We start from the raw sequence: 19,748 nt of genomic DNA on the forward strand, positions 1-19,748 counted from the left end.
CATAGGTGCCTGGAATTTGGGTGAATTTGAACAAGCGTGGCACCATTGAGTGACGCCATACCATCACTGAATTGGTTAGAATTGCTATCCAGGTTAGAGGGGGCGGAGTTGTATGTAGAGATAAATAAGTAGAGAAATTTCACCTCTCTCTTTTTTAAGTGAAGCTTATATGGCTAGGGCTCCATGTATTCTTCATGTCTGCGAATGAAAACTCCGGAGGTTTCATGTCTATTTGAAGTTGAAGGCGTTGAGAAACCAACGCACCAGTGTGTGTGTGCTAAAAGCAAGCGGTCACCACCAAAGTCGCGCGCCAATAAAAACATGATTTGGACCCCAAGTCAATACTTTTTAGATGCGCGTATTGAGAGACGATAGAAAGCATGGCCAGTTCATTTGGACACTTGGGAAAAGCAACCCTCCAAGTGGTGGTGATGATTATTTACAGGTGATGATGATGCTGAGGATGCTCATCATGAGGTTGTGGGAGCTAGCAGCGATGATAGTGTGCTGATTATGAGTTTGTGTCGGTGGCGCAGTGAAGAGCACAGGGAGCATGGTCAGAGTGTCTCACAATATCCATGTCTCTATCACTTGCATATGCACCTTGATTAAATTAGTGATCAGTAGGCACTATTTGCAAGATCAAAACATGACTCAGGCCTTAAGCTTTGCGCCGCATCACTTGGATATATATTTTGAGTAGATTCGTTATCAGGATCAGTAGAGTCAAAATAAAAGTGTGTACTTTCTCAGAAATGACCGCGGACAATGCCCCAGAGAAATAAAATACGGTTCACTTAAATTTGTGCCACCTCCATGTCGTGTGCTAAAACGCTTCACTGGTCAGCCACTTTCACAGAAGGGCTCATGATTTTTCCCTCACTTCCACAGCTCAGGCACCAGTCATGGAGACGGCTTTGTAGACCTCGTGCTGGCTGTTCTGAGAAGTGTCTCTATCGCAACATCAAGGTATGGCATCACGTCAGTGAATACAAAATAAGCTAATGAATGAACACTGGAACCCTTTGTCTCTCGTTTCTTTTTTTTTCCCGTGACAGGCTTGCAACGGATCAAACAGGGAAAATCTCCATGGAATGCTTCCACTCCCTCTGCGCGCTCTTTTCGCGGCTTGCGGAAGCACATAACACCCGCTGTGGCAAGTTGTTTTTTCCCCCCACTTACGGGGCTTAACGGGGCTTATACGGGACTTATACAGGCGCTATAGGCCCCGTATGTAACAGGGGCCTATAGCTTTCGTATGTAATGGGAACCTTCACACGTAGAATACTCTATTGTATTATGCACTGGGTGTTTTGGAGAAGACTGATGCACATTTTTTAAAATGCATATAGACTTGATTTTTATTTCAAAGAAATTTGCAAGGATACAAAATGAGATGGCAGGATACTGGGTCTATTCTCTATGCATCAGAGCAGTGCCTTGTAACGAGAGAGAACATAAGCCTGCTCCTCGAGAGGTCTGATGAGGGCTTGATGATGATGATGACGACGATGGTACGTTGAAACGAACGTATGAATAAACTTTTGTTTGGAGTTAGGAATACAACAACCTTGTGATAAAAGATCAAGGTAGAATTTAACACAAAATTTTTTTTGGTACAAGTTGCTTTGGTGTTGAACATCAGGAGTTGCCTAAAACACGGTAATTACTTGGCTGTCCAGCTGATTCACACTGATTAGCTTCTTAGTAAGGTACACGTTTATGTTTGAAGATTGGGAGCATGGTGTAAGATATTATTCTGCTTTGTAAAAAATCCACATTGTGGTTTGTGGTTAGTGATGTGTGTACCAAAAGCAAATGTTTGCCTTCTAATACTTGAGCGTTCTAGTTCGTACTGGACATGAGGGGGCCAGGGCCTTTTATTTCTGTAATGTATTTTAACGTAACAAAATAATAGGAAAAACATCCGCATCTGTCTGTTCTTTCGCGGCTAGCTTTTCCGTGTTGCTAGTTTCGCTTCATCTTGACAGACGGCGCCACTTATCCATTGTCCAGTGCAAAATAATCATTGACACTTTGGAGTTTTGCAGGGACGATAGTTATGCCACAATATCGTCTTATATGTAAATGAGCAGCCCTTAGTGTCCATACTGCATTTCTACCGTGTGCCTAAGCAGAAGGTGCCAGTAGTGCTTTTTCTGTGCGCATGTTTTGCTAAGACGGAAATTTTATTTTAATTTTTTCTGGACAGGTGAGAACTGCAAAGCGGTGCCATTGTTCCGTGAGTGCCAGGCTCAGTTGTACCTGTCCGCTCTGGAACTGATCGAAGGCTTCTGCACTGAAGGTAAGCGCTTGCAAAAGGCACTTCGGTGGACACCGCAGTTTCTAAACTTTCAATGCTGCTTGCACTTCATTTTCTTCATATACCACCTAAAAAGAGGAATACATTTGAAGCAAAAACGTGCTGCATGATTTAAAAAGTACCCACATGGCTTAGGCATGCCATGTGGTGAATTGTGCCTTGTGTTAAAGCGGACAGAGGGAGAGATTTTCAAAGAGGGCGGGAAAGTCGTCACGTAAAACTGCTTGCATGGTAAAAACACTTGTTTGGTTCATGTTCAGAAATGTGGGTAACAAAGAGAAGCAAAGAGTACGTCAGTGTAATTGAGTTGCCGTAAAAGAAAAAGTAAGTGGCTGCTGTTTTTAGATGTCATCGCCTGTGCCTAGTAATTTGCCAGCTGTATAGTTTCCCTTTTCGTTTCAATCAGCCCTCTCACGGGGCCAGGATTTTCTTCTCGCAAAGCCCTGCTTTTTTTGTTCTTTACTGGTGCACAGCGTAAAGGCGTAAACGTAATAGAGATTTGCCTGTCAGTCATGGCATTAACTCACTTAAGAAATAAATCAGTAGAACAGTCGTCGAAACCTTGGTTGCTACTCTTTGTGCCATCATGATCCCAGTTCACAGCAGCGGCTGTGTAGTAGTGTACAGCCCACATCTTTACTCAATGCCAGTTTTGATGGATGTCTTAAAAATGCTAGAGCAACTTGCCGCACCACTTGGAAGTGTGAGGTTAACCTGATGGCCGGTTTAGGTGTCATCTCATTGTCACTGTAACACATTTATCCGAGCTGCCAGTTTTAAATTCCCTGCTCTTTACACCGTTGTCAGAGCAGAAAAATAATTGGCAGCAACTATTGTGCCCAGCTGTGGAACAGCTCTTGTGTGAAGTTGATTGAGCGAAATGTTAATTTTTTTTCTTTTAAGGCAGAAGCCACAAGTTCCCCATTCTGCAAAAGACTTGTTTTTGTTGTCCAGTCAAGCAAATGGCTGCAGTTTTAAAGATTAAATAAAAAACACGCGCGTGTGTGATCCGATGGGATTTCAACCCGAGTCTCCACAGTAGCCGCCCTGTTCCCTACCAACTGGGCTATCTCCACCATTGCCAGCAGTGGATCAGAAGTTATTGGCACTGCTGTTCCTTTGTTTGTGGCGCATGCCCACCTGGGGAATTGGCCAGGAACAGGAAGCTTTGACAGGCAATGTGCCCGCTTCTCAAAATTCGCAAAACTGCGAATTGGAAACGTAAAAGTTGTAGAGTAGTGCATACTGCGTGACATCTGAACGTGCTGGCACGTGAATAAAAAAGGTGCATTTACTCTGTGTCGACCACTGATTTTAGGGAAGCTGTGGCGTATGATGCCAGTCTGCTTGCTGATGTAATTCGTGTGATAAGACTAAGAAATGAAAGCGAGGTGATAAGACTAAGAAACGAAAGCGAGGAAAGAGACGCGAACACGAGGTGGCAGAAAAGAACCAAGTCGAAGTAATTCACACTGAAAAATGAAGAAACGGAAAAAAAAAGAGATGCAAATAAGAGGTTGCGGTAAGGAAGTTGTGAATAAATCTCGCCAGGCATTTGTCTTGAAAGCGCGTAAGCAAATTTAAGTGCCCCATACAATTTTTCTTCTTTTTAGAAAAGAGAAGCTTTTCATCGCCATCTCTTCTGGAGGCGTTTGCATCCCTGGCGCCACCAGTGGTGCCCGACGTTGCACCGGTGTCGCCCGACATTCACAACGGGGGCAGACACTACTTGGGCGTGACACCGCCTCCCCGGGACAACGTGACGAGTCCTCCGACGTCCTCCCTGTCACGGGAGCTGGGAACCTGGTTTGCGCTTGCCTGCGACTTCGTGATATACCAAGGTGTGTGTGATGCTGTTTGTTTGTGTTAGCTGTTCTGGAAACATTACTAACGTTATCCGGTCCTAGCTGGGACGAGAGGTAAAGTGAGAAATAGATACACAAAGCAATCCCAGCATCATTGTAATATCCTTAATGATACTGTAGTATAGTAGTAATAGTAGTACAGTACAAAGCGGTGTAGTAGTACAGTCCAGTACACTTATAAGAATACCGAAGTGCCAAGGAAATTTCATCGTTACAACCGATAATTGTTATAAGTGGGTTGCAAAAAAAAAAAAAAACGGGCAAAGCAGAGCTCAAAACATTTTGTTTGCATGCAAGCTAGGTCGTATTACTTCTTATTTGCAGAAAAGAAGCCATTGTCGGTCAGCTTTGTTGGTCAGCGCACATCTTTTTCAAGAGAATCTATGGGTGCTTCACCTAGCTGAGCTAAATGTCCTTGGCAGAAACAAAGTCCCCGAGGGACTGTGTCATGCGTTGGGCCTCCTGCGAAGACACTACCAGAATAGGCCGTGCAACTGTGTCGTCAGAGTCGTCACTGTCACCGCTGTCCACAGCACGTATCCGCAAAACAATCGCCTCTTCAGTGAGGCACTCGAACGTTCCCAAAACATCGGCCCCGATGTCCCTTCCACGGAAAAACGGAGGCAGTTGAAGAGGCACCCCGTCGAATTCAAAGCAGTGCGCGCGTGACACAACAAGCAAACATGCGAGCGAGTGGTGCCGCGATCTCACGAGCGGGCGTGAGGACGAGGCCAATGTGGCGGCACCGGGAGGGGGTTTGGAAGGAGAACTGTTCCCTTCCTCCTCTCGATTCCTCGTAAGCGGCGCATTCGACTCGTTTTCTGAGGGGTGGACAGGATGCAAGGCGCATGCCAGCAGCAGCTCTCAGTTTTGGTGCACGCTGTAACCAGATTCAATCGTAATCCGATATCGTGGCATTGGAGCATTGTAATAAGTGGTTTATTTTGCCATAGAAAGCATACAAAAGTGGGTGGTGCCATAATTGTTGATTGATTGATTGATTGATTGATTGTAGGGTTTAACGCGCCGACGCAACGCAGGCATGAGGCGCGCCCTAGTGGAGGGTTCCGGATTAATTTTGACCACCTGGGGATCTTTAACGTGCGCTGAAATCTCGTACACACGGGCAGTTTTGCTTTTTGCCTCCATCAGAAAAGCGACTGCCGCGGCCGGGAGTCGAACGGTGCCATAATTGTACGTCATTATATCCGATATATTGTTGTAAACGGTATTGTTATAAATGGACTTGACTGTATAGTCGTGTAGTAAACATGAGTTTCGCAGTTACTACTGGGGGCAACTTGAAATTCCTGGTAATTGCGTCACATTGTGATGTAACCATTATTTTGTGAGGCGTGGGCCGTGCTTGGAGACGTTAAGCTAGCAAGTGGTTGCATCTTTGAAAAGTGTTGCACCCCTACCAGAAACTCCAAAGGGGTTAAAAGAAGTAAATATGGTAGTTTGTAAGGTGTAATGACCATGTATTGCTGGTTTACGCATCTAGCCCTGTCTACATGTGATTGTGATCAAGGTGAATGTACAACATGAGTAGCGGTCACACGCTATGTAGTAGTATGTTGTTATGTACCATGGAGACATTCCGTCGGGGCTAGGCCAGGTGCACCAACAAGCTCAAAATTTGCCTGTGGCTCCAAAAAACACTATTGATTGTGAAATTTTATTTGAGGTCGTTTTATCAATAGAAAAGTGTGGTTCCAAAAGATTTGTCGGGGGTTTTTTAGAAGCTCCGTGCAAGACGAACGAGAAGAGAAAATGTTACCCTTTTTGTTGGTCTTGGCCTTGGCTTCAGAAGCAGAAAGATTTGAAGCCATATGGAAAGCCAAGCCAAGTAGGAAATGAACATTTCTAGCTACTACCGTATTTACTCGCGTAATCCTTGCACTCGCGTAATCCTCGCACCCCTAATGTGAGCCACCAAAACTTGGATTTTTTGGTTCCTCACATAATCGTCGCACCCCCAACTTTGCAGCGGCAAGAGTTGCCTGCTCGCGAAACCCGCATGGTGCACGCACTCTCCAACGCGCGCCCTCCCCCGCCGCCTCTCCGTTCGGTGGACAGCGCTGTGTATCCAAGGCCATCCAGGCGCCCCAACAACCTGCATGGCTACTCCCTAACAGGCGCTCTAACACAATACTACTCACACTGTCCCTGAGCCGGTTTCGCGTGCGCGCAACTAGACGGTGTTCGCGCAGCCCGCTGTCATGTCGTCGTGTCGCCGTCGTGGTCCCGTCGTTTGAGCGGCAGCAGTCAGTGAGTCACTCGCGTCAGTGGTGGATAGCTCGCTGCCATTTTGAGAACTTTTTGATCTCTTTGTTTTGTGCTTGGTGCCGCTTCGCCATGGGGAGGAACGCCAGCTACACTGCCGCTTTCAAATTGAAAGCGAAAGAGTACGCGATCGAACATTGCAACCGTGCTGCAGGCAGGCACTTCGGCGTCACCGACTTCAGCGTGCGTTACTGGAGTAGGGCACGCACATACGACGACGAGATAGGGCGCGCGCCAGAAAGCAAAGGCGGCAATTTCATGATTGCTGATCGACGGGAGACTGTTTACGTTGTAAACGTTGTAAATAATAAAATAAGCTGCTGTTGGCAACACTGAGCTTACATATACAAAAAACGACCGCTACATTTAGCGGGATTGGCATAAGGCAAATGCAACACTGTGCACCGAATTTTTTTTCCCCGGCATAATTCTCGCACCCCTAACTTTGCATTGACTTTTCTGAAAAAAAAGTGCGAGGATTATGCGAGTAAATACGGTATATGGTGGCGCCCACGACAGCACGCAATTGCAGCAACACATTTCCCTCTACGTAGTAGATATTAGAATGAAAATCTATGCGGGCTAACGTGGTGCGATAACTTGAGCACTAACTTTGTGCCCTTGCCTGTGTTGCATTCGCAGTCCTCTCCTGCGAGAGGCAACCCTGCGAGCTCTTGTTGGTCACTGCCCTGTTGAGAAAGGCAATCACCGGCACAGCACTGGGTCACCTGAGCAAGGTAAGCGGAGGAATGTTTGCTGCCGAGATTGATTAATTGATTGGTTGATTGATTGATCGATCGAGAGAGAGAGAGAGAGAACTTTTATTCGAGTCACGGGAGCTGAGAGTTGGTAGCGACATTGATTGATTGATTGATTGATTGATTGATTGATTGATTGATATATATGCTTGCAATCACGGCGGATTTTTCCTCGACTGATTTCTTTATCCTCGCATCACAAAAAAATAATTGCCTTATTCGGTGCTACAAAGCACCTTAAAGTAGCTGAATAGCACTGGCAAATAAGGACTACATCTTTGCTCTGTGTGTGTGTGTGCGCGCGCATTTTTTTCCCCTGAATGTTCTTGTGTGATTTTTAGATGCTTAGCTTTACATGGCCTTAATTAGGGATGTTGCATCCATATGAAGAAAAAATTTGAGCTTTTAGTTTAAGTATTGTTGGGGATAGACAATCTGAAAAAATATTCAGCACTACTGAACACACTGGTAGTGCTTACAGTTGTCTTTTGCAGGGTGTTAAAGTTTGTAGTACTATCTTACTTTTATATATTTGACTGTAGACGGCTTCATGATCAGTTGCAGTGCACTAAAACACACATAAACATGAAAGCAAGGCTGTTTAAAATACAGGAGAGTCTAAGTACTTCACGAAAATTAACACAAGGGAGAAATCGATTTTTTACGTCGCAGATTTAAGCATAAATCTCATACATTTTGGACTGTCTTTTAAGCGCTCGCACCCTGCAGAAGAACTTTTTTGTATTTTTTTTTTTCCTTTCTTACCAGAAATCAAAACGCAAGCTTTCAGCCCTCGAAAAAGTATTGTCATCTATGAAGAATGTATTCCAGCCCCAGGTAAGCTTGCGTCATCGCTCAGTTGGAATTTTTAAATTAGGTCTTGGAGGGAACTCGAGGGGAACAGCAGCACAAATTCTGCGCCGTCGTAAATTCTGGAGCCGCCTTAATTTGGGAACCTCCGCACTACTCACACAAAGGTCGTCGGAATTTACTTAGACAAATTGATATCTTCGAATGGCCTTAATCTCAGTTTCATCAGTTCGTTAAAACGTTACAGGCCTAGCTACTTATGCTGGAAATAGAAATTTGTAGTATTCCGAGAATTCCCACGATGACACAGATGTCCTCGGGCGAGTCACATTGATGGTTGTGCTGCTGAGCCCAAGGACGTGGGTTCGATTCCCGGCCGCAGCGACCGCTTTTCTGTTGGAGGTGAAATGGAAAAATGCCCGTGTGTTGGAGATTTCAGCGCACGTTAAAGATCCCCAGGTGGTGAAAATTAATCCAGAGCCCTCCACTACGGCATCCCTCATCACCTGTTAAACCTCATAATCAGTCAGATTCCTCTCTAGTTTATGTGAGAAATTCTATGCCAGGCGTATCACACTTTCAGAACCTACTGCCGCCCTCTAAAGTTTACCGGGTTTTTGTAACAGCAGCAGCAGGCTTATCCGCAGCGCACTAGTAGTAGTTTGCAGCTACTAGTCAAGAGGAAGGTGTTTCTGGAACTTCCTTGGTGTTGGGCTGACCCTACCCTCCTGCTACTCGCTTTGCATCCTTATAACAAAGTAGTCACTAGTCGCACATACCGTATTTACACGATTCTAACATGCACCTTTTTTTTTGCTGAAAGAAACTTTGAAATTTGTGTGCATGTTACAATCGGGCTCAATTTTGAAGTCGGATTCAAAACAACCGGCAGGATTTCCATGTACATGGAAGCCTCCAAAAATATTATTCAATCCAACCAAACCAATCTCTTTTTCGAAGTTTATAAGTAAACTTTCCTGCACGTTGCAATGGGGGGCGCGTTAGAATCGTGCAAATACGGTATGCGACTCTGGTCGGTGCCAACAAGATCAGAAAGATATGCTGCGAATTACCACAGTCCCCGGTTTTCTCGTCAAATGCCACGCAATTTAACAATTATCTCTTGGGTGGAGCTTATCTGAGTAGGCTTCCATGCATTTTTGATGTCCAAAAATGAAAACTTTTGAGGTTCCACTTACCTTTGAGGCTCGAGAATTGGACAACAAACGTTTCGTGGTGTACGCGTTTAGAAAACAGGCACCACCAAAGTCGCACACTAATCAAAATATGATTTGGATCTCAAGTCTATACGTCTCATTGCTTGGAAATGCATTCGGAGTGGATTACTTGCCCTTATTAGGTACCATTTTCAAGGTCAGTAGAGTCGAAATAAGGGTGTGTGCGTGTATGTGTGTCCCTGTCTTTGGAACGACCGCCGTCAACTCTTAAAAGAAGTAAAATGTGCTCGTACCTTTTGCTTAAATTTTGTCACCTCTATGCTGTGCACTCTAAAGCTTCACTGGTCATCTAACCTTACAGAATAAAATGGCTTGCGATTTTTTGTTTTATTTCTTAAACATTTAAGCTTCTCTTTTCCAATTTGTAGGACATATACAGTGTACAAGAAATGTGTCTAGTTTCATACTTTGACATTTGGATAAAGGAACCACGGAAGCAGTTTTGCTGTCGGCGGGTTGTACAAAATGAAAACAATGCTTTGCCTCACATCAAAGATCCTTGGAGGTCGAAATTAATCCTTATCCCTTTATTGCAGTGCTCCTCATAGTCCACGCGTACCATAAAGTTCCGAAAGAACGGCCACCCAAACTTCAGGGATATCAAGTGAAAACTATGGGATGAGCAGACTGTCGGGTCAGGTGTGAAAAACTACAAAAATGTGGCCGCACCGCCAACCAAAACTGCGGAGATATGAAGTAAAAAATAGGAGATGGGCGAACGTTCGGGTCAAGTTCTGAAAGAACAAGTAACTGACCGCATTGACATATGAATAGCTAGATCGTGTTGCTGCAGCACGCGAGCAGCAGTACTTCATCCACCATACTCACCCAAGCTTCACGTCCCCTCGCTGGTTTCGTGCTTGCAGAGGCCAGACGCTGGTTGAACTTGCGTTTTCAGACCTGTCAAGGTTTATCGAGATGCCACACCACATAAACGACGCCAAGACGATGTCCCCCCAGTCTTCTATTTTTTCCATCTACTACCCCTGCCTACTGATTTTGTCACTCAAGCAGGACAGGTTGTGTCTCTTTTGTTCAAAATCGACACATTGGTGGTGTTCGCGGCCGCGGATCGTTTTTCTGCAGCGAGCTCCCTGGGCTTTTGAGAAGTCGAAGCTATTACGATTTTAGGGGGTGAGTGATCTTTGGGGTATTTTAGTAACTTGAATATTTTGCCCCCTAAGCGGGGGGGGGGGGGGGGGGTTGATGTTTCGGGGGAGGGCGTTCCCTCGGAACTTTACGGTAGTCTCAATACGTGGTACCCGGTTCAAGTTTTACATGCCCCTTCAGGATTGCGGTTTTAGATTTGCCGTGTGACGAGTGTCTCTCGACGATGCGTCCTCCCTTCCACGACAGCTGTCCAGGCTGTGCATCAACCTGCTGGCCCCCAGCCAGGACACGTCTCTGCGCATTCATGTGGCCGAGGTCCTCATGTCCTCCGAGCACCACCGACAAGCCCTCAAGGTCACCCTGGGGTCGTCCAGTGATGTACGCAGGCTTCCTCTGCATGTTGCTCCCTTCCGTTTGGGCTGATCAAGCTGATTTGTTGGGGCTGCTGAAAGAAGCTTTGGTTAACTCACTTGCATAGAAAAATTGGCTGCCCTCATATGTAAACAAATATCACATGATGCTGACCGACCAATGAAAATCCTGGTGGCACATAACAATGAGAGAAAAGAGTGCCGATACTCTAAAAGCCTTTATTTAGTGACGCTACAGAGGTTTGCAAATTTGCTACAGGAATCTTGTCGTACTGCTGAACCTGTCGTTGAAGGTTTTGGGAACTTGTCATTTTTTATAGTTTTTAATTCAGATATAGTACTTTTCGTAGGTCAACAACCATTTTTTTTTTACATGACTGGGTTTCGCAGCAGTAGTATTAGACAGTTATATAAAATAGTTATATAAAATAAAAATAATGTAAACGAATATTAATAATAATATCTTTGCATTTTGGAAATAGTTATTAGTAGCTATGCATTTTGCAAATATTATATTTATGCTCTTACGGTTGTGAAATGTCATCCCAAACAAATAAACAAACATCAAAAAACAGTGTGGCCCACTGTTTGTCCTCTAGTCTAATTGCACCCAGCTTCTGCTTGTCCCCCCTTGTTCCACCTGATGAGAACTGTTTATTTCATTATTTTAATGGCACGTGGGTAAACTGGAATGAAGCAATGACAAGAGAATTGCACTGCCAAAAAAAATAAGAAGAGTGAATGAGATTTCTGTGGTTCAGCTTTGAGAGGAGTCTACTGATGATTCGTGCCAGCATGATAGACGAGGATAGGGGGAAGGCATTGTGCTCTCCTGTCGAATTCTTTTCATCCATCTGTCGCGCACTGTCACCCCACTCGCTTGCAATTCACCTAGTCACCAACCTCTCCCTTTTCTAATGACCCACTCGACTCTTTGTGATTCTAGTAGTTAAGATAGTCTGCTGAGTTCTCAGCACACCCAGAAGCTCTGCCTCTTCTGTGCATCGTTTGTTCAAACTTTTTGAATTGTGGAAAAGCAGCTCGAACTTGAAACAAAACAAAGGACAAGAAAACAGGACACGCCGCTGTCCTGTGTGTCAGCGGCGTGTCCTGCGTTTTCTTGCCCTTCGTTTCGTTTCAAGTTCGAGCTGCTTTTTTCACAAGAATGTACCAACTAGCACAGATCACAGCCATTTTACTTGAGCTGTGGTTGCCCAAATTTCCAGGTTCGGCTCCAAGTGCGGGTCTTTGCCCAAGAGCTGCTGAGTGCCTCTGCTGGCCGGTCCGCCATTGCCGCAAGCACGGCTGTGGTGTCGCTGGTGGCCGTGCTGGCGCAGGAGCTACCCAGCGTTTTGCCTCGGAACCCCCGGCATGAAGTCCAGGTTGACGAGGCCCAGATCAAGGAACGGTGGGAGAGCCAGTGGGCAACCCAAAGGGACGCCTGGCTTGCACAGAACGCCCCCGCTTCTGAACGGTATGCCAGGAAGCGGCTGCATGGGCAGATAATTTGCTTGGGGGCGAAAGAGCAAAAATTGACGAGATACTATACATACCATAAAGTTACGAGTGAACACCCACCCCTGATACATTGCCCACCCCCCTTCAGGGGCGAAATGGTCAATTTACTAAAATACCCCAAAAGGTCGCCCACTCCCCCTCAAATCGATGGCTTTAGCACCGATGAGTGAACAGAACAGAATAAACGCGAATCATCTGTTGATGCGGTCACTTATTTGTCCTTTCCGCACTTGAGCTGAAAGTTCGCCCATCTGGTTTTTTAAAACAAAACAAGTAATGCTCTTTTTAATTAAAAATAAGAAAATCACCGGTTTAGGTGACTTAAGTGGTCATTACAAGTCGAGACAAGCCTGCAAAAAATCTGTATCAGGGTTGGGGGCGAGATTTCTTTTGCAAGTACTTGTTGGCGTTTCTTTATTTGAAAAACAATATGAAAGGGAAAATATATGTTTACTGACTGTTTTAGAAACAGTATTGTTTGGTTTATTACTGAACTTTTTTGTTTAGTGATGTGCCATTTCTGTCGAGGCTACTCATTTGGCCACTGGGTGAGCTCCCTAACCTCATTTAGCCGCTAAATGCCATTCTCCTCAAATGTAATTCGATATTCTCGTGTAGTGCAAACCAATGACATTTAGAGCAAATGGCATTTGCTCTACATGTCATTAGTTCTGCCGTGTGACAGGACTAATTAGTCTTGTTGCTCTGTTAGGTCAGGTTTTTGTTACATTGGAGTGTGCTGTTTAATGAAATACGTTATGTTGAACTACATGCACCTAAGCAGACATGCCTGGTAGATACCGTATTTTAGCGTGTATAACCCGCTCCAAAAATACGAAAATTTCAGGGGTGAACTAGAGGTGCGGATTATATGCGAAGTATCTCCTTTGGTGCAGCTTCATTGCAATGCGCGTTGGGCCGTCATGCCCCTACAGCAGTAATAGCGACTAAGCCGCTGTTATCCCATTGACAGTGCGTATTTTTCACACACAGTTCAACAATATGCCAACCTGAGAAAATGTGTGCAGCAGGTCGTCTAGTTACGTTAGTTATGTAGTCAGCTGGGTAAGTTCTTTTGCATAAACAAATGTGTAATGTGGCTTGAGTAGTAGCTTTGGTACATCCTTTTATGCATAAAATATGCGGGCAATACGCGGGGATACATTTTTTTTATTCATAGACGGAAAGTGGGGGGTGTGGGTTATATGTAGGGGCGGGTTATACGTGCAAAAATACGGTAAAAAAAGACCAAAGTGGCCCGATCCTGGGCTTTTTGGTAGGCCTGAGCCCGTGCACACCTGTTGTGCCACTTATCCAACTTGCTAGGCCTTGGTTGGTGCGAAAGTAATGTCGCCTTACACAGTGTTGGGGCATCAAATTTATATGCCTTATCAGAAAAATCTTGCGCACATCTTGCGTCGTTTTTTTTTGCTCACGTGCAGCAAGAACAGCCGGTTGCGAAAGTTGGAGGCCAAGGCGTCGCAAGTGGTTGCCGAGGGGGCCAAGGTGACGAGGTCGGTTGCGGAAATCCTGCACGCCCTGCGCAAGGAAGTCCTGCACGAAGCCAAGGCCCGGTCGGGCCGCGACTTAATCCTCAAGCAGACGTGGTCACGGCTGGCTGCACAACTCACACACGAAAGGTCTGTTTTTAAGTGCAGAGCACTTTGGGTGCTCGCCTTGTCGTCGTAGCTCACTCGCTGGACCCAAGTAGAGCCACACGGCGGTCCGTTGTCGTGGCGTAGCCTAGAGGCTTTGAAAGCCAAGCGGTTTATATAGTCATAAGTGTTCGAAACTCGTGAACTGCTGCCGCTTGTCATGCATCTCCCTGTTGTTTAGTGCAAAGAAAACTGCAGGTACATTTGCGGCAATATTTATGTAATTAACCGCCAGTGCCCGTGTTAATTTAGTTAGGAGAGCTCGTTTGGTTGGTTTTTACGATAGTAAGCGAAAAAAAGTGGCAGTGCAACGCCGGCACATGCGGGAGGAAAAGCAAGCACAAAGAGAACGGAACTCCCGCTGGCGCAGTTTGAGGCAGGGAACGTGCTAGCACTGCGACGGCGGGAAATTTGAATTGCATTGGGTGGTGGCAGTGAGCAAATAACGGCACTACAACCCATTATGGCGAATCACTGCTCTGCACTTCCGACAGCTTTCGCATTGAGGGGAAGAACAACTTGAATTTTTTTTGTTTATTTTTGCTCTAAATATTGATTTTCCTGACTAAAGCTTGCCCTTGCTTTCTTGTTTGAGTGTTCTTCATTTTGATTTTCCTCCTTGTAGTCCGCTTAAAAATTGACTTGCAGCTGTATTGGAACTAACCTGGCGATGTAGTGATGGTTACATTGGCATTCAGTGAAACCCTTTGTGCATCCCGTTTCACGTGACTGAAAGATCTGCGTCTTCATGATGTCCCTTGGTACGTAGAGCTTTATATATATATGCTAGAAAAAAATCCCCCTCTGGTGTCTACGCAGCAAGCTGCGCTTTAATTAGCTTGCCGTGACCTACCAAAGAGATGTGTTCCATTCCTATTTGGTGTTGCTCATGAACAAGCTCAATAATTGTCTGTCGTTGCAAAAATTATTGCTAAAAGACATTTAAAGTTGTTTTATCTACACAAAAGTGTAGGTCTTAAAAGGTTTATTGGCCAGGGTTTTTATAAAAGCTTCAAGCAAAACAAGCAAGAGCAAAATATTGTTAACCTTGCTGATGTTGGTGTCAGGAGAGAGAAGAAGCAATGTCGCGAGACAAGCCAAGTAATAATAGAACGTATGACGGCCCCATGGGTAGGTCTTGTTCTAGTATATATTAGTATGAATCTCAGTGCCTCGTCACAAGATTGATGAAGCCAGTGGTGGATTTTATTGCATTAAGAGAACATACATAAATACCTGTCTGAGCTGAGATTTCTGCAATGCTGTTAATCTGTAAAAGCTGAATTAAAATACAGCTAAGTGCTGAGGTTCAGGCTGGCCTGAGGTGATATCTTTCGTTTTGTTAAGCACCCTAGAAAAATGAGATTGCACAGTGCATGTATGTTTTTGTTTCACCCAGAGCACCGTGGTACCTTCCTGAGAGTTTCCCAAGCAGCTGGGAACTGGACCCCACGGAGGGGCCATCGAGAATTCGCCGACGTCTGCGGCGGGCTTTCCTGCCTGTGGACCCCAAGTTCTTGCTTCCGGAGCACCGCAAAGGTTGGTAGGGCAATTTTTTTTTTTCTTCTTTTTTGGCTTACTCTGGCTAAACCAAGTGTAGTCTCAGTATGGTGAGGCCGATGCATGTGTTACACTAGTGTAGCCAGTGTACTAGTGTACAATAGTACACTAGTTACATACACTAACACTAGTGCACTAGTCTAACCCACACTGGCTGCACTAGTGTACCCACTGAAGACCAGCGTAGCTAATGTACACTAGTGCATTATTGTCTGACTTAACACTGGCCACACCAGTGCAGTGAGTGTATGTTAGTGGACTATTGCCTGACCTACACTGGTTGCACTAGTGTAGCGACTGTACACTTGTGAGGACAATGTACTTTAGTGTAGCCCATGTGCACAAGTGTGCTATTGTCTGACCTACATCGATAGCGTATTTAGTGTACACTAGTGCAGCCAATGTACAAGATTGCACTGTTGTGCGACCTAGGCAGCCAATGGGAGTAAAAAATTACAGCCAAAGTGCTGACAGCATCTTTAAGGCATGCATAGGGCTGTTTGAATAGTAGGTTTAGTTTTTCTTCGGGGCGGTATTACTCTTAGTTTTGGTTCCACAATACTTCAAGCCTCCTAGTCAAACTGCCTGATAGTTAAGCAGCATGGGGGACATTGGCTCTGCTTTGAACTTCTCTGTGTGAATTTCTATAAATCACCACAACTAAGTGTTTTGTTCACACTTTCTGCTTTAGATACATAGGTTTTAACTAGTGTATTAGAATGGCAATGGGTAACACTTAGTTCCTTGCTTAATTAACAGATGACCGTTACATTAGTGAGTGATGTAACTCATGGAAACTCAGCGATTTCTTGATATTTTTATCTGCGGACATGGAAAATTATGATTTTCTAAACAGCTTCGCTGTGAAAATAAATACCCGTCGTGGTGGCTCAGTGGCTAAGGCATTGTGCTGCTAAACCCAAGGACGTAGGTTCGATTCCCAGACGCGGCGGCCGCTTTTCTGATAGAGGCGAAAAGCAAAAACGCCCGTGTGTACGAGATTTCGGAGCACGTTAAAGATCCCCAGGTGGTCAAAATTAATCCGGAGCCCTCCACTATGGCGCGCCTCATCGCCTGCGTTGTGTCGGCGCATCAAGCCCTACAATCAATCAATCAACTCATGGAAACGGGATTCAGAGCCAAAGTGTTGGGACGACGTAATACCATAAGTAGCGTCATGACGTTACTAAACCGATTATTCCATTAGGAAGGAAAAATAATTGCCTCCTTATAGTTGAAGCTGTAGTATAACGAGTTTTTCTCAGTTTCAAAAGTTTAACATCCTGGCTATGAAAGCCACTGTATTTTATAATTAAACACTTTTCGCTGCAGTCTTTTGGTTCATCACCCGAATCGTGTACTCACGTGATATGGATCAATTCACGTATCAAAGAATCACTCAGGCCTAAAGGTTGTCACACCAGACTTGGAAGACTTCGTGGTACAGTGTGGCATTGAACACTGTTGAGCAGTTTTCATGGTTTCTGATCACTATTGATGTTTCATGCGAGAGGTGATGCCAAATTTTTTACTGTCTTGTTGGTGGCTAAGTGGTGCGTCTCCCATCATCACTTTGCAGTTGTGAACACAGCTTCGCCGCCGCTCCATTTCCTCTACGACGCAGACGCCTCGCACATGGAGTCGACGGCCTTCCTGCACCATCTGTACATCAACGAGCGAATCACGTGAGTCTCGGCACGTGCAGTTTGTTTTCCTGTATTTCCGGTTTCCACACAGCCTCTTTACACAAACCGCCGTAATGTTCTGATTTCCCACAGCCACACGTGCAAGTGCAGCAAAATCTGCCCCTCGTCAGACATGCCGGGAGAGGTGCTGCTCGGTAAGTCCTAGCATGCCAGAATTTTACTTTTGGCTTTACACTTCAGCAGAAATGCTGGTGGCTGGCATCATTGCCTGCGTTTTTGATGCTGAGAAGCGACTTTGAGGAGCTTGAGGGGGAAGTGGGATGTAATACTGAGTTTGCTTGCATTGTGTGCAAAGGAGTTTGTTTTCCAAGAAAAAATGGTAGCTGGTCCCGGCTGGTTTATGGTTAAATTCCCAGCTGAGCCCAGCTGGTCTTAGCTGGTCCCAGCTGGAACCAGCTGGTCTTAGCTGGGAATTTAACCATAAACCAACTGGGACCAGCTACCAAATTTGTTCCTTTGAACAGATGTGTGCTGAAGAAACTGAAAGAGATATCGGTGCGGAAATGGGCAGCGCAATGAAGTCTCATTTGAATTGGCCGTGAAACTTAAATACATTATCGTTTTAATTGAAAGAACTTGCCTTTGGTAACTTACTCAACTTGTTTTTGACCCTGGAAGGCGTTTTCTCCGAAAAAAATAATGTGAAAATTTTTCAAATTTTGCACCGCAATATGCCAGCAGGAATGATAAGGAGGAAACACTAAAAGCAGAGTTATTGCTGTGTTGACGTTACGTTAGCAACACCTTTAAGTGCAAAAAAAAAATCCGATGTAGTACATGAAGGACGAGGACAGGCGCTAAGGACAGGTAGGACCTGTCCTTGTCCTTCAGGTCCTACGTCAGATTTTTTTTGCCCTTAAAAGTGTTCGTCATTGAGTACCAACTAGCTCGAAGCATTGCACGTTAGCATACAAGTGACACGACCAAATGGAACTAGAGGCCCCACTGTAATCGTCCTGTCGTATTTCTGTCGTATTTCTGTCGTATTTCTTGGCAGTGGCTTTCGCGGCAGCTGCCAATTGCATGAACAGGTGCCTGTGACATTACAAAGACCTGGTGGAAAAGTGGCTGCTGGATGCTTCATCATTTTTCCTGGAGCTTGTTTTCTGAACCAACGTTCTCAATGCAGGTGAAGTCAGTCTGCAGTTTGTCCCAGACCAGCTTGGCAAATGCCAGGTGAGTTCCTTGGAGTGAGTTGATCCGAATCCATTTATGACTTAAAGTACTGACACTAAATTTTTATGCTACGTTTGTTTCACGGCTACAGCTGCCTACGAGGCCACTAATCATAGAATGGAACATTTGATTGTTGTGCACAGTATAAATAATTACTTACAGTTCCGTTTAATCATGTCAGTTTTGGTTTCTGTGAAACGAACACTGAGGCAGCCGCCATGACGGGAAGGTGCATGTGACATCACTGTTCTCGTCGCACCGCAGCCGATTCTAGTTTGAGCGCGGCCCGACCGGCGGTAGTCGCATGTGACATCAGTCCCAAAAACTGTGACATGATGCACAATACGGGGAAGCACTTGTCAACAGTACCACGGCCGCCCCGAAACGTCGCAAGAACCCTGACGTTGGCCGCTTGGGTTGAAGCGCAGATGACAACATAAGTTTGCTCGATGGCACACATGAGCTTTCTCACGCACGCAAGAATTAAAATTGATTTAAAGTATGTTCTACTGAACAGTTACAGTTTACACTTCCAAGGGGGTATCTCCATATACAAAGGAAGCTTTTTACATAGTTATCTGAGCTTTGAAATTTCGGGTCGCTACTCCTTTAACCCTTTTAACTGCCACTACCGAGATAACTCGTGAAACCACCCAGGCGCACCCCCTGCTACTCCCGAGTATACTTGTGTTGCTTTTTAAACTCACTCCCTGCCTCTCGTGAGACTATTCGTGCGGAAAAAAAATTGCGTTCATGTCCCGCTATCTATGGAGAGGTCACCTAAACACATAGAACTTGTAAATTAAATTTTAGACAACAGATGGAGCGCATGTTTTTACACCCGTGTCGCTTCGTATCGGCAGAGCGCAGCAGCCATGGGGAGACAGCGTGACACGCGCGTCCGCGCTTTGACAGGCGAATAAATTAAAGAACTGCTGATGAATTCTGACTCAGATGAAAGTGATGATGATGAAGGAGCTCAGCTAAGTGACTCGTTGAGCGACGACAGCAAAGAATGCCACCAAAGAGTTCCACACCAAGAAGGTTTTCTAAACGGCTGGGCACCCTACTTAGCAGATCATTTTGTTAATTATTGTGGTAATTATATGTAATTAGTGAGCCTTTCTTATTTGAATAGGATAATCCTGAATAAATATCTTTACATGTCCTGTGGAGTATCATGGTGCATTACTAGCATAAATTTCCACTGAACCAACATGGAAAAAATACCCGGCAGGGGATGAGGAGCAGTCTGAAAAAAACCCGGCAGGGAAAGGGTTAAAGAAAGACGGTTTGTTTATTATTTCCAGCAGTGCTGCTGGTTGTGTGTTGCTTGTAATGCCCGAGGCGCCGGTTTTTTGGGCATGTCAAG

At 45.1% G+C, this 19,748-nt stretch overlaps 1 protein-coding gene across 5 annotated transcripts in view; it reads left to right on the forward strand.

Moving 5' to 3' along the window:
* The window catches only part of Mv (lysosomal-trafficking regulator mauve), a 118,690-nt gene that overhangs the window by 60,020 nt on the left and 38,922 nt on the right, over window positions 1-19,748 (forward strand). For all 5 annotated transcript variants that reach the window (XM_077674380.1, XM_077674383.1, XM_077674382.1 and 2 more), the window contains 13 exons: window positions 892-969; window positions 1,059-1,156; window positions 2,213-2,305; window positions 3,937-4,164; window positions 7,117-7,211; window positions 8,001-8,069; window positions 10,637-10,768; window positions 11,988-12,235; window positions 13,722-13,919; window positions 15,334-15,473; window positions 17,074-17,179; window positions 17,273-17,334; window positions 18,330-18,376. In XM_077674380.1, the coding sequence (XP_077530506.1) occupies window positions 892-969; window positions 1,059-1,156; window positions 2,213-2,305; window positions 3,937-4,164; window positions 7,117-7,211; window positions 8,001-8,069; window positions 10,637-10,768; window positions 11,988-12,235; window positions 13,722-13,919; window positions 15,334-15,473; window positions 17,074-17,179; window positions 17,273-17,334; window positions 18,330-18,376 (1,594 nt within the window). The remainder of the gene's footprint in view (window positions 1-891; window positions 970-1,058; window positions 1,157-2,212; window positions 2,306-3,936; window positions 4,165-7,116; window positions 7,212-8,000; window positions 8,070-10,636; window positions 10,769-11,987; window positions 12,236-13,721; window positions 13,920-15,333; window positions 15,474-17,073; window positions 17,180-17,272; window positions 17,335-18,329; window positions 18,377-19,748) is intronic.

Source organism: Haemaphysalis longicornis, unplaced genomic scaffold, assembly GCF_048455015.1.
Source record: "Haemaphysalis longicornis isolate Haplotype H1 unplaced genomic scaffold, Haemaphysalis longicornis Haplotype H1 scaffold_6, whole genome shotgun sequence".
Classification (NCBI taxonomy): Eukaryota; Metazoa; Arthropoda; class Arachnida; order Ixodida; family Ixodidae; genus Haemaphysalis; species Haemaphysalis longicornis.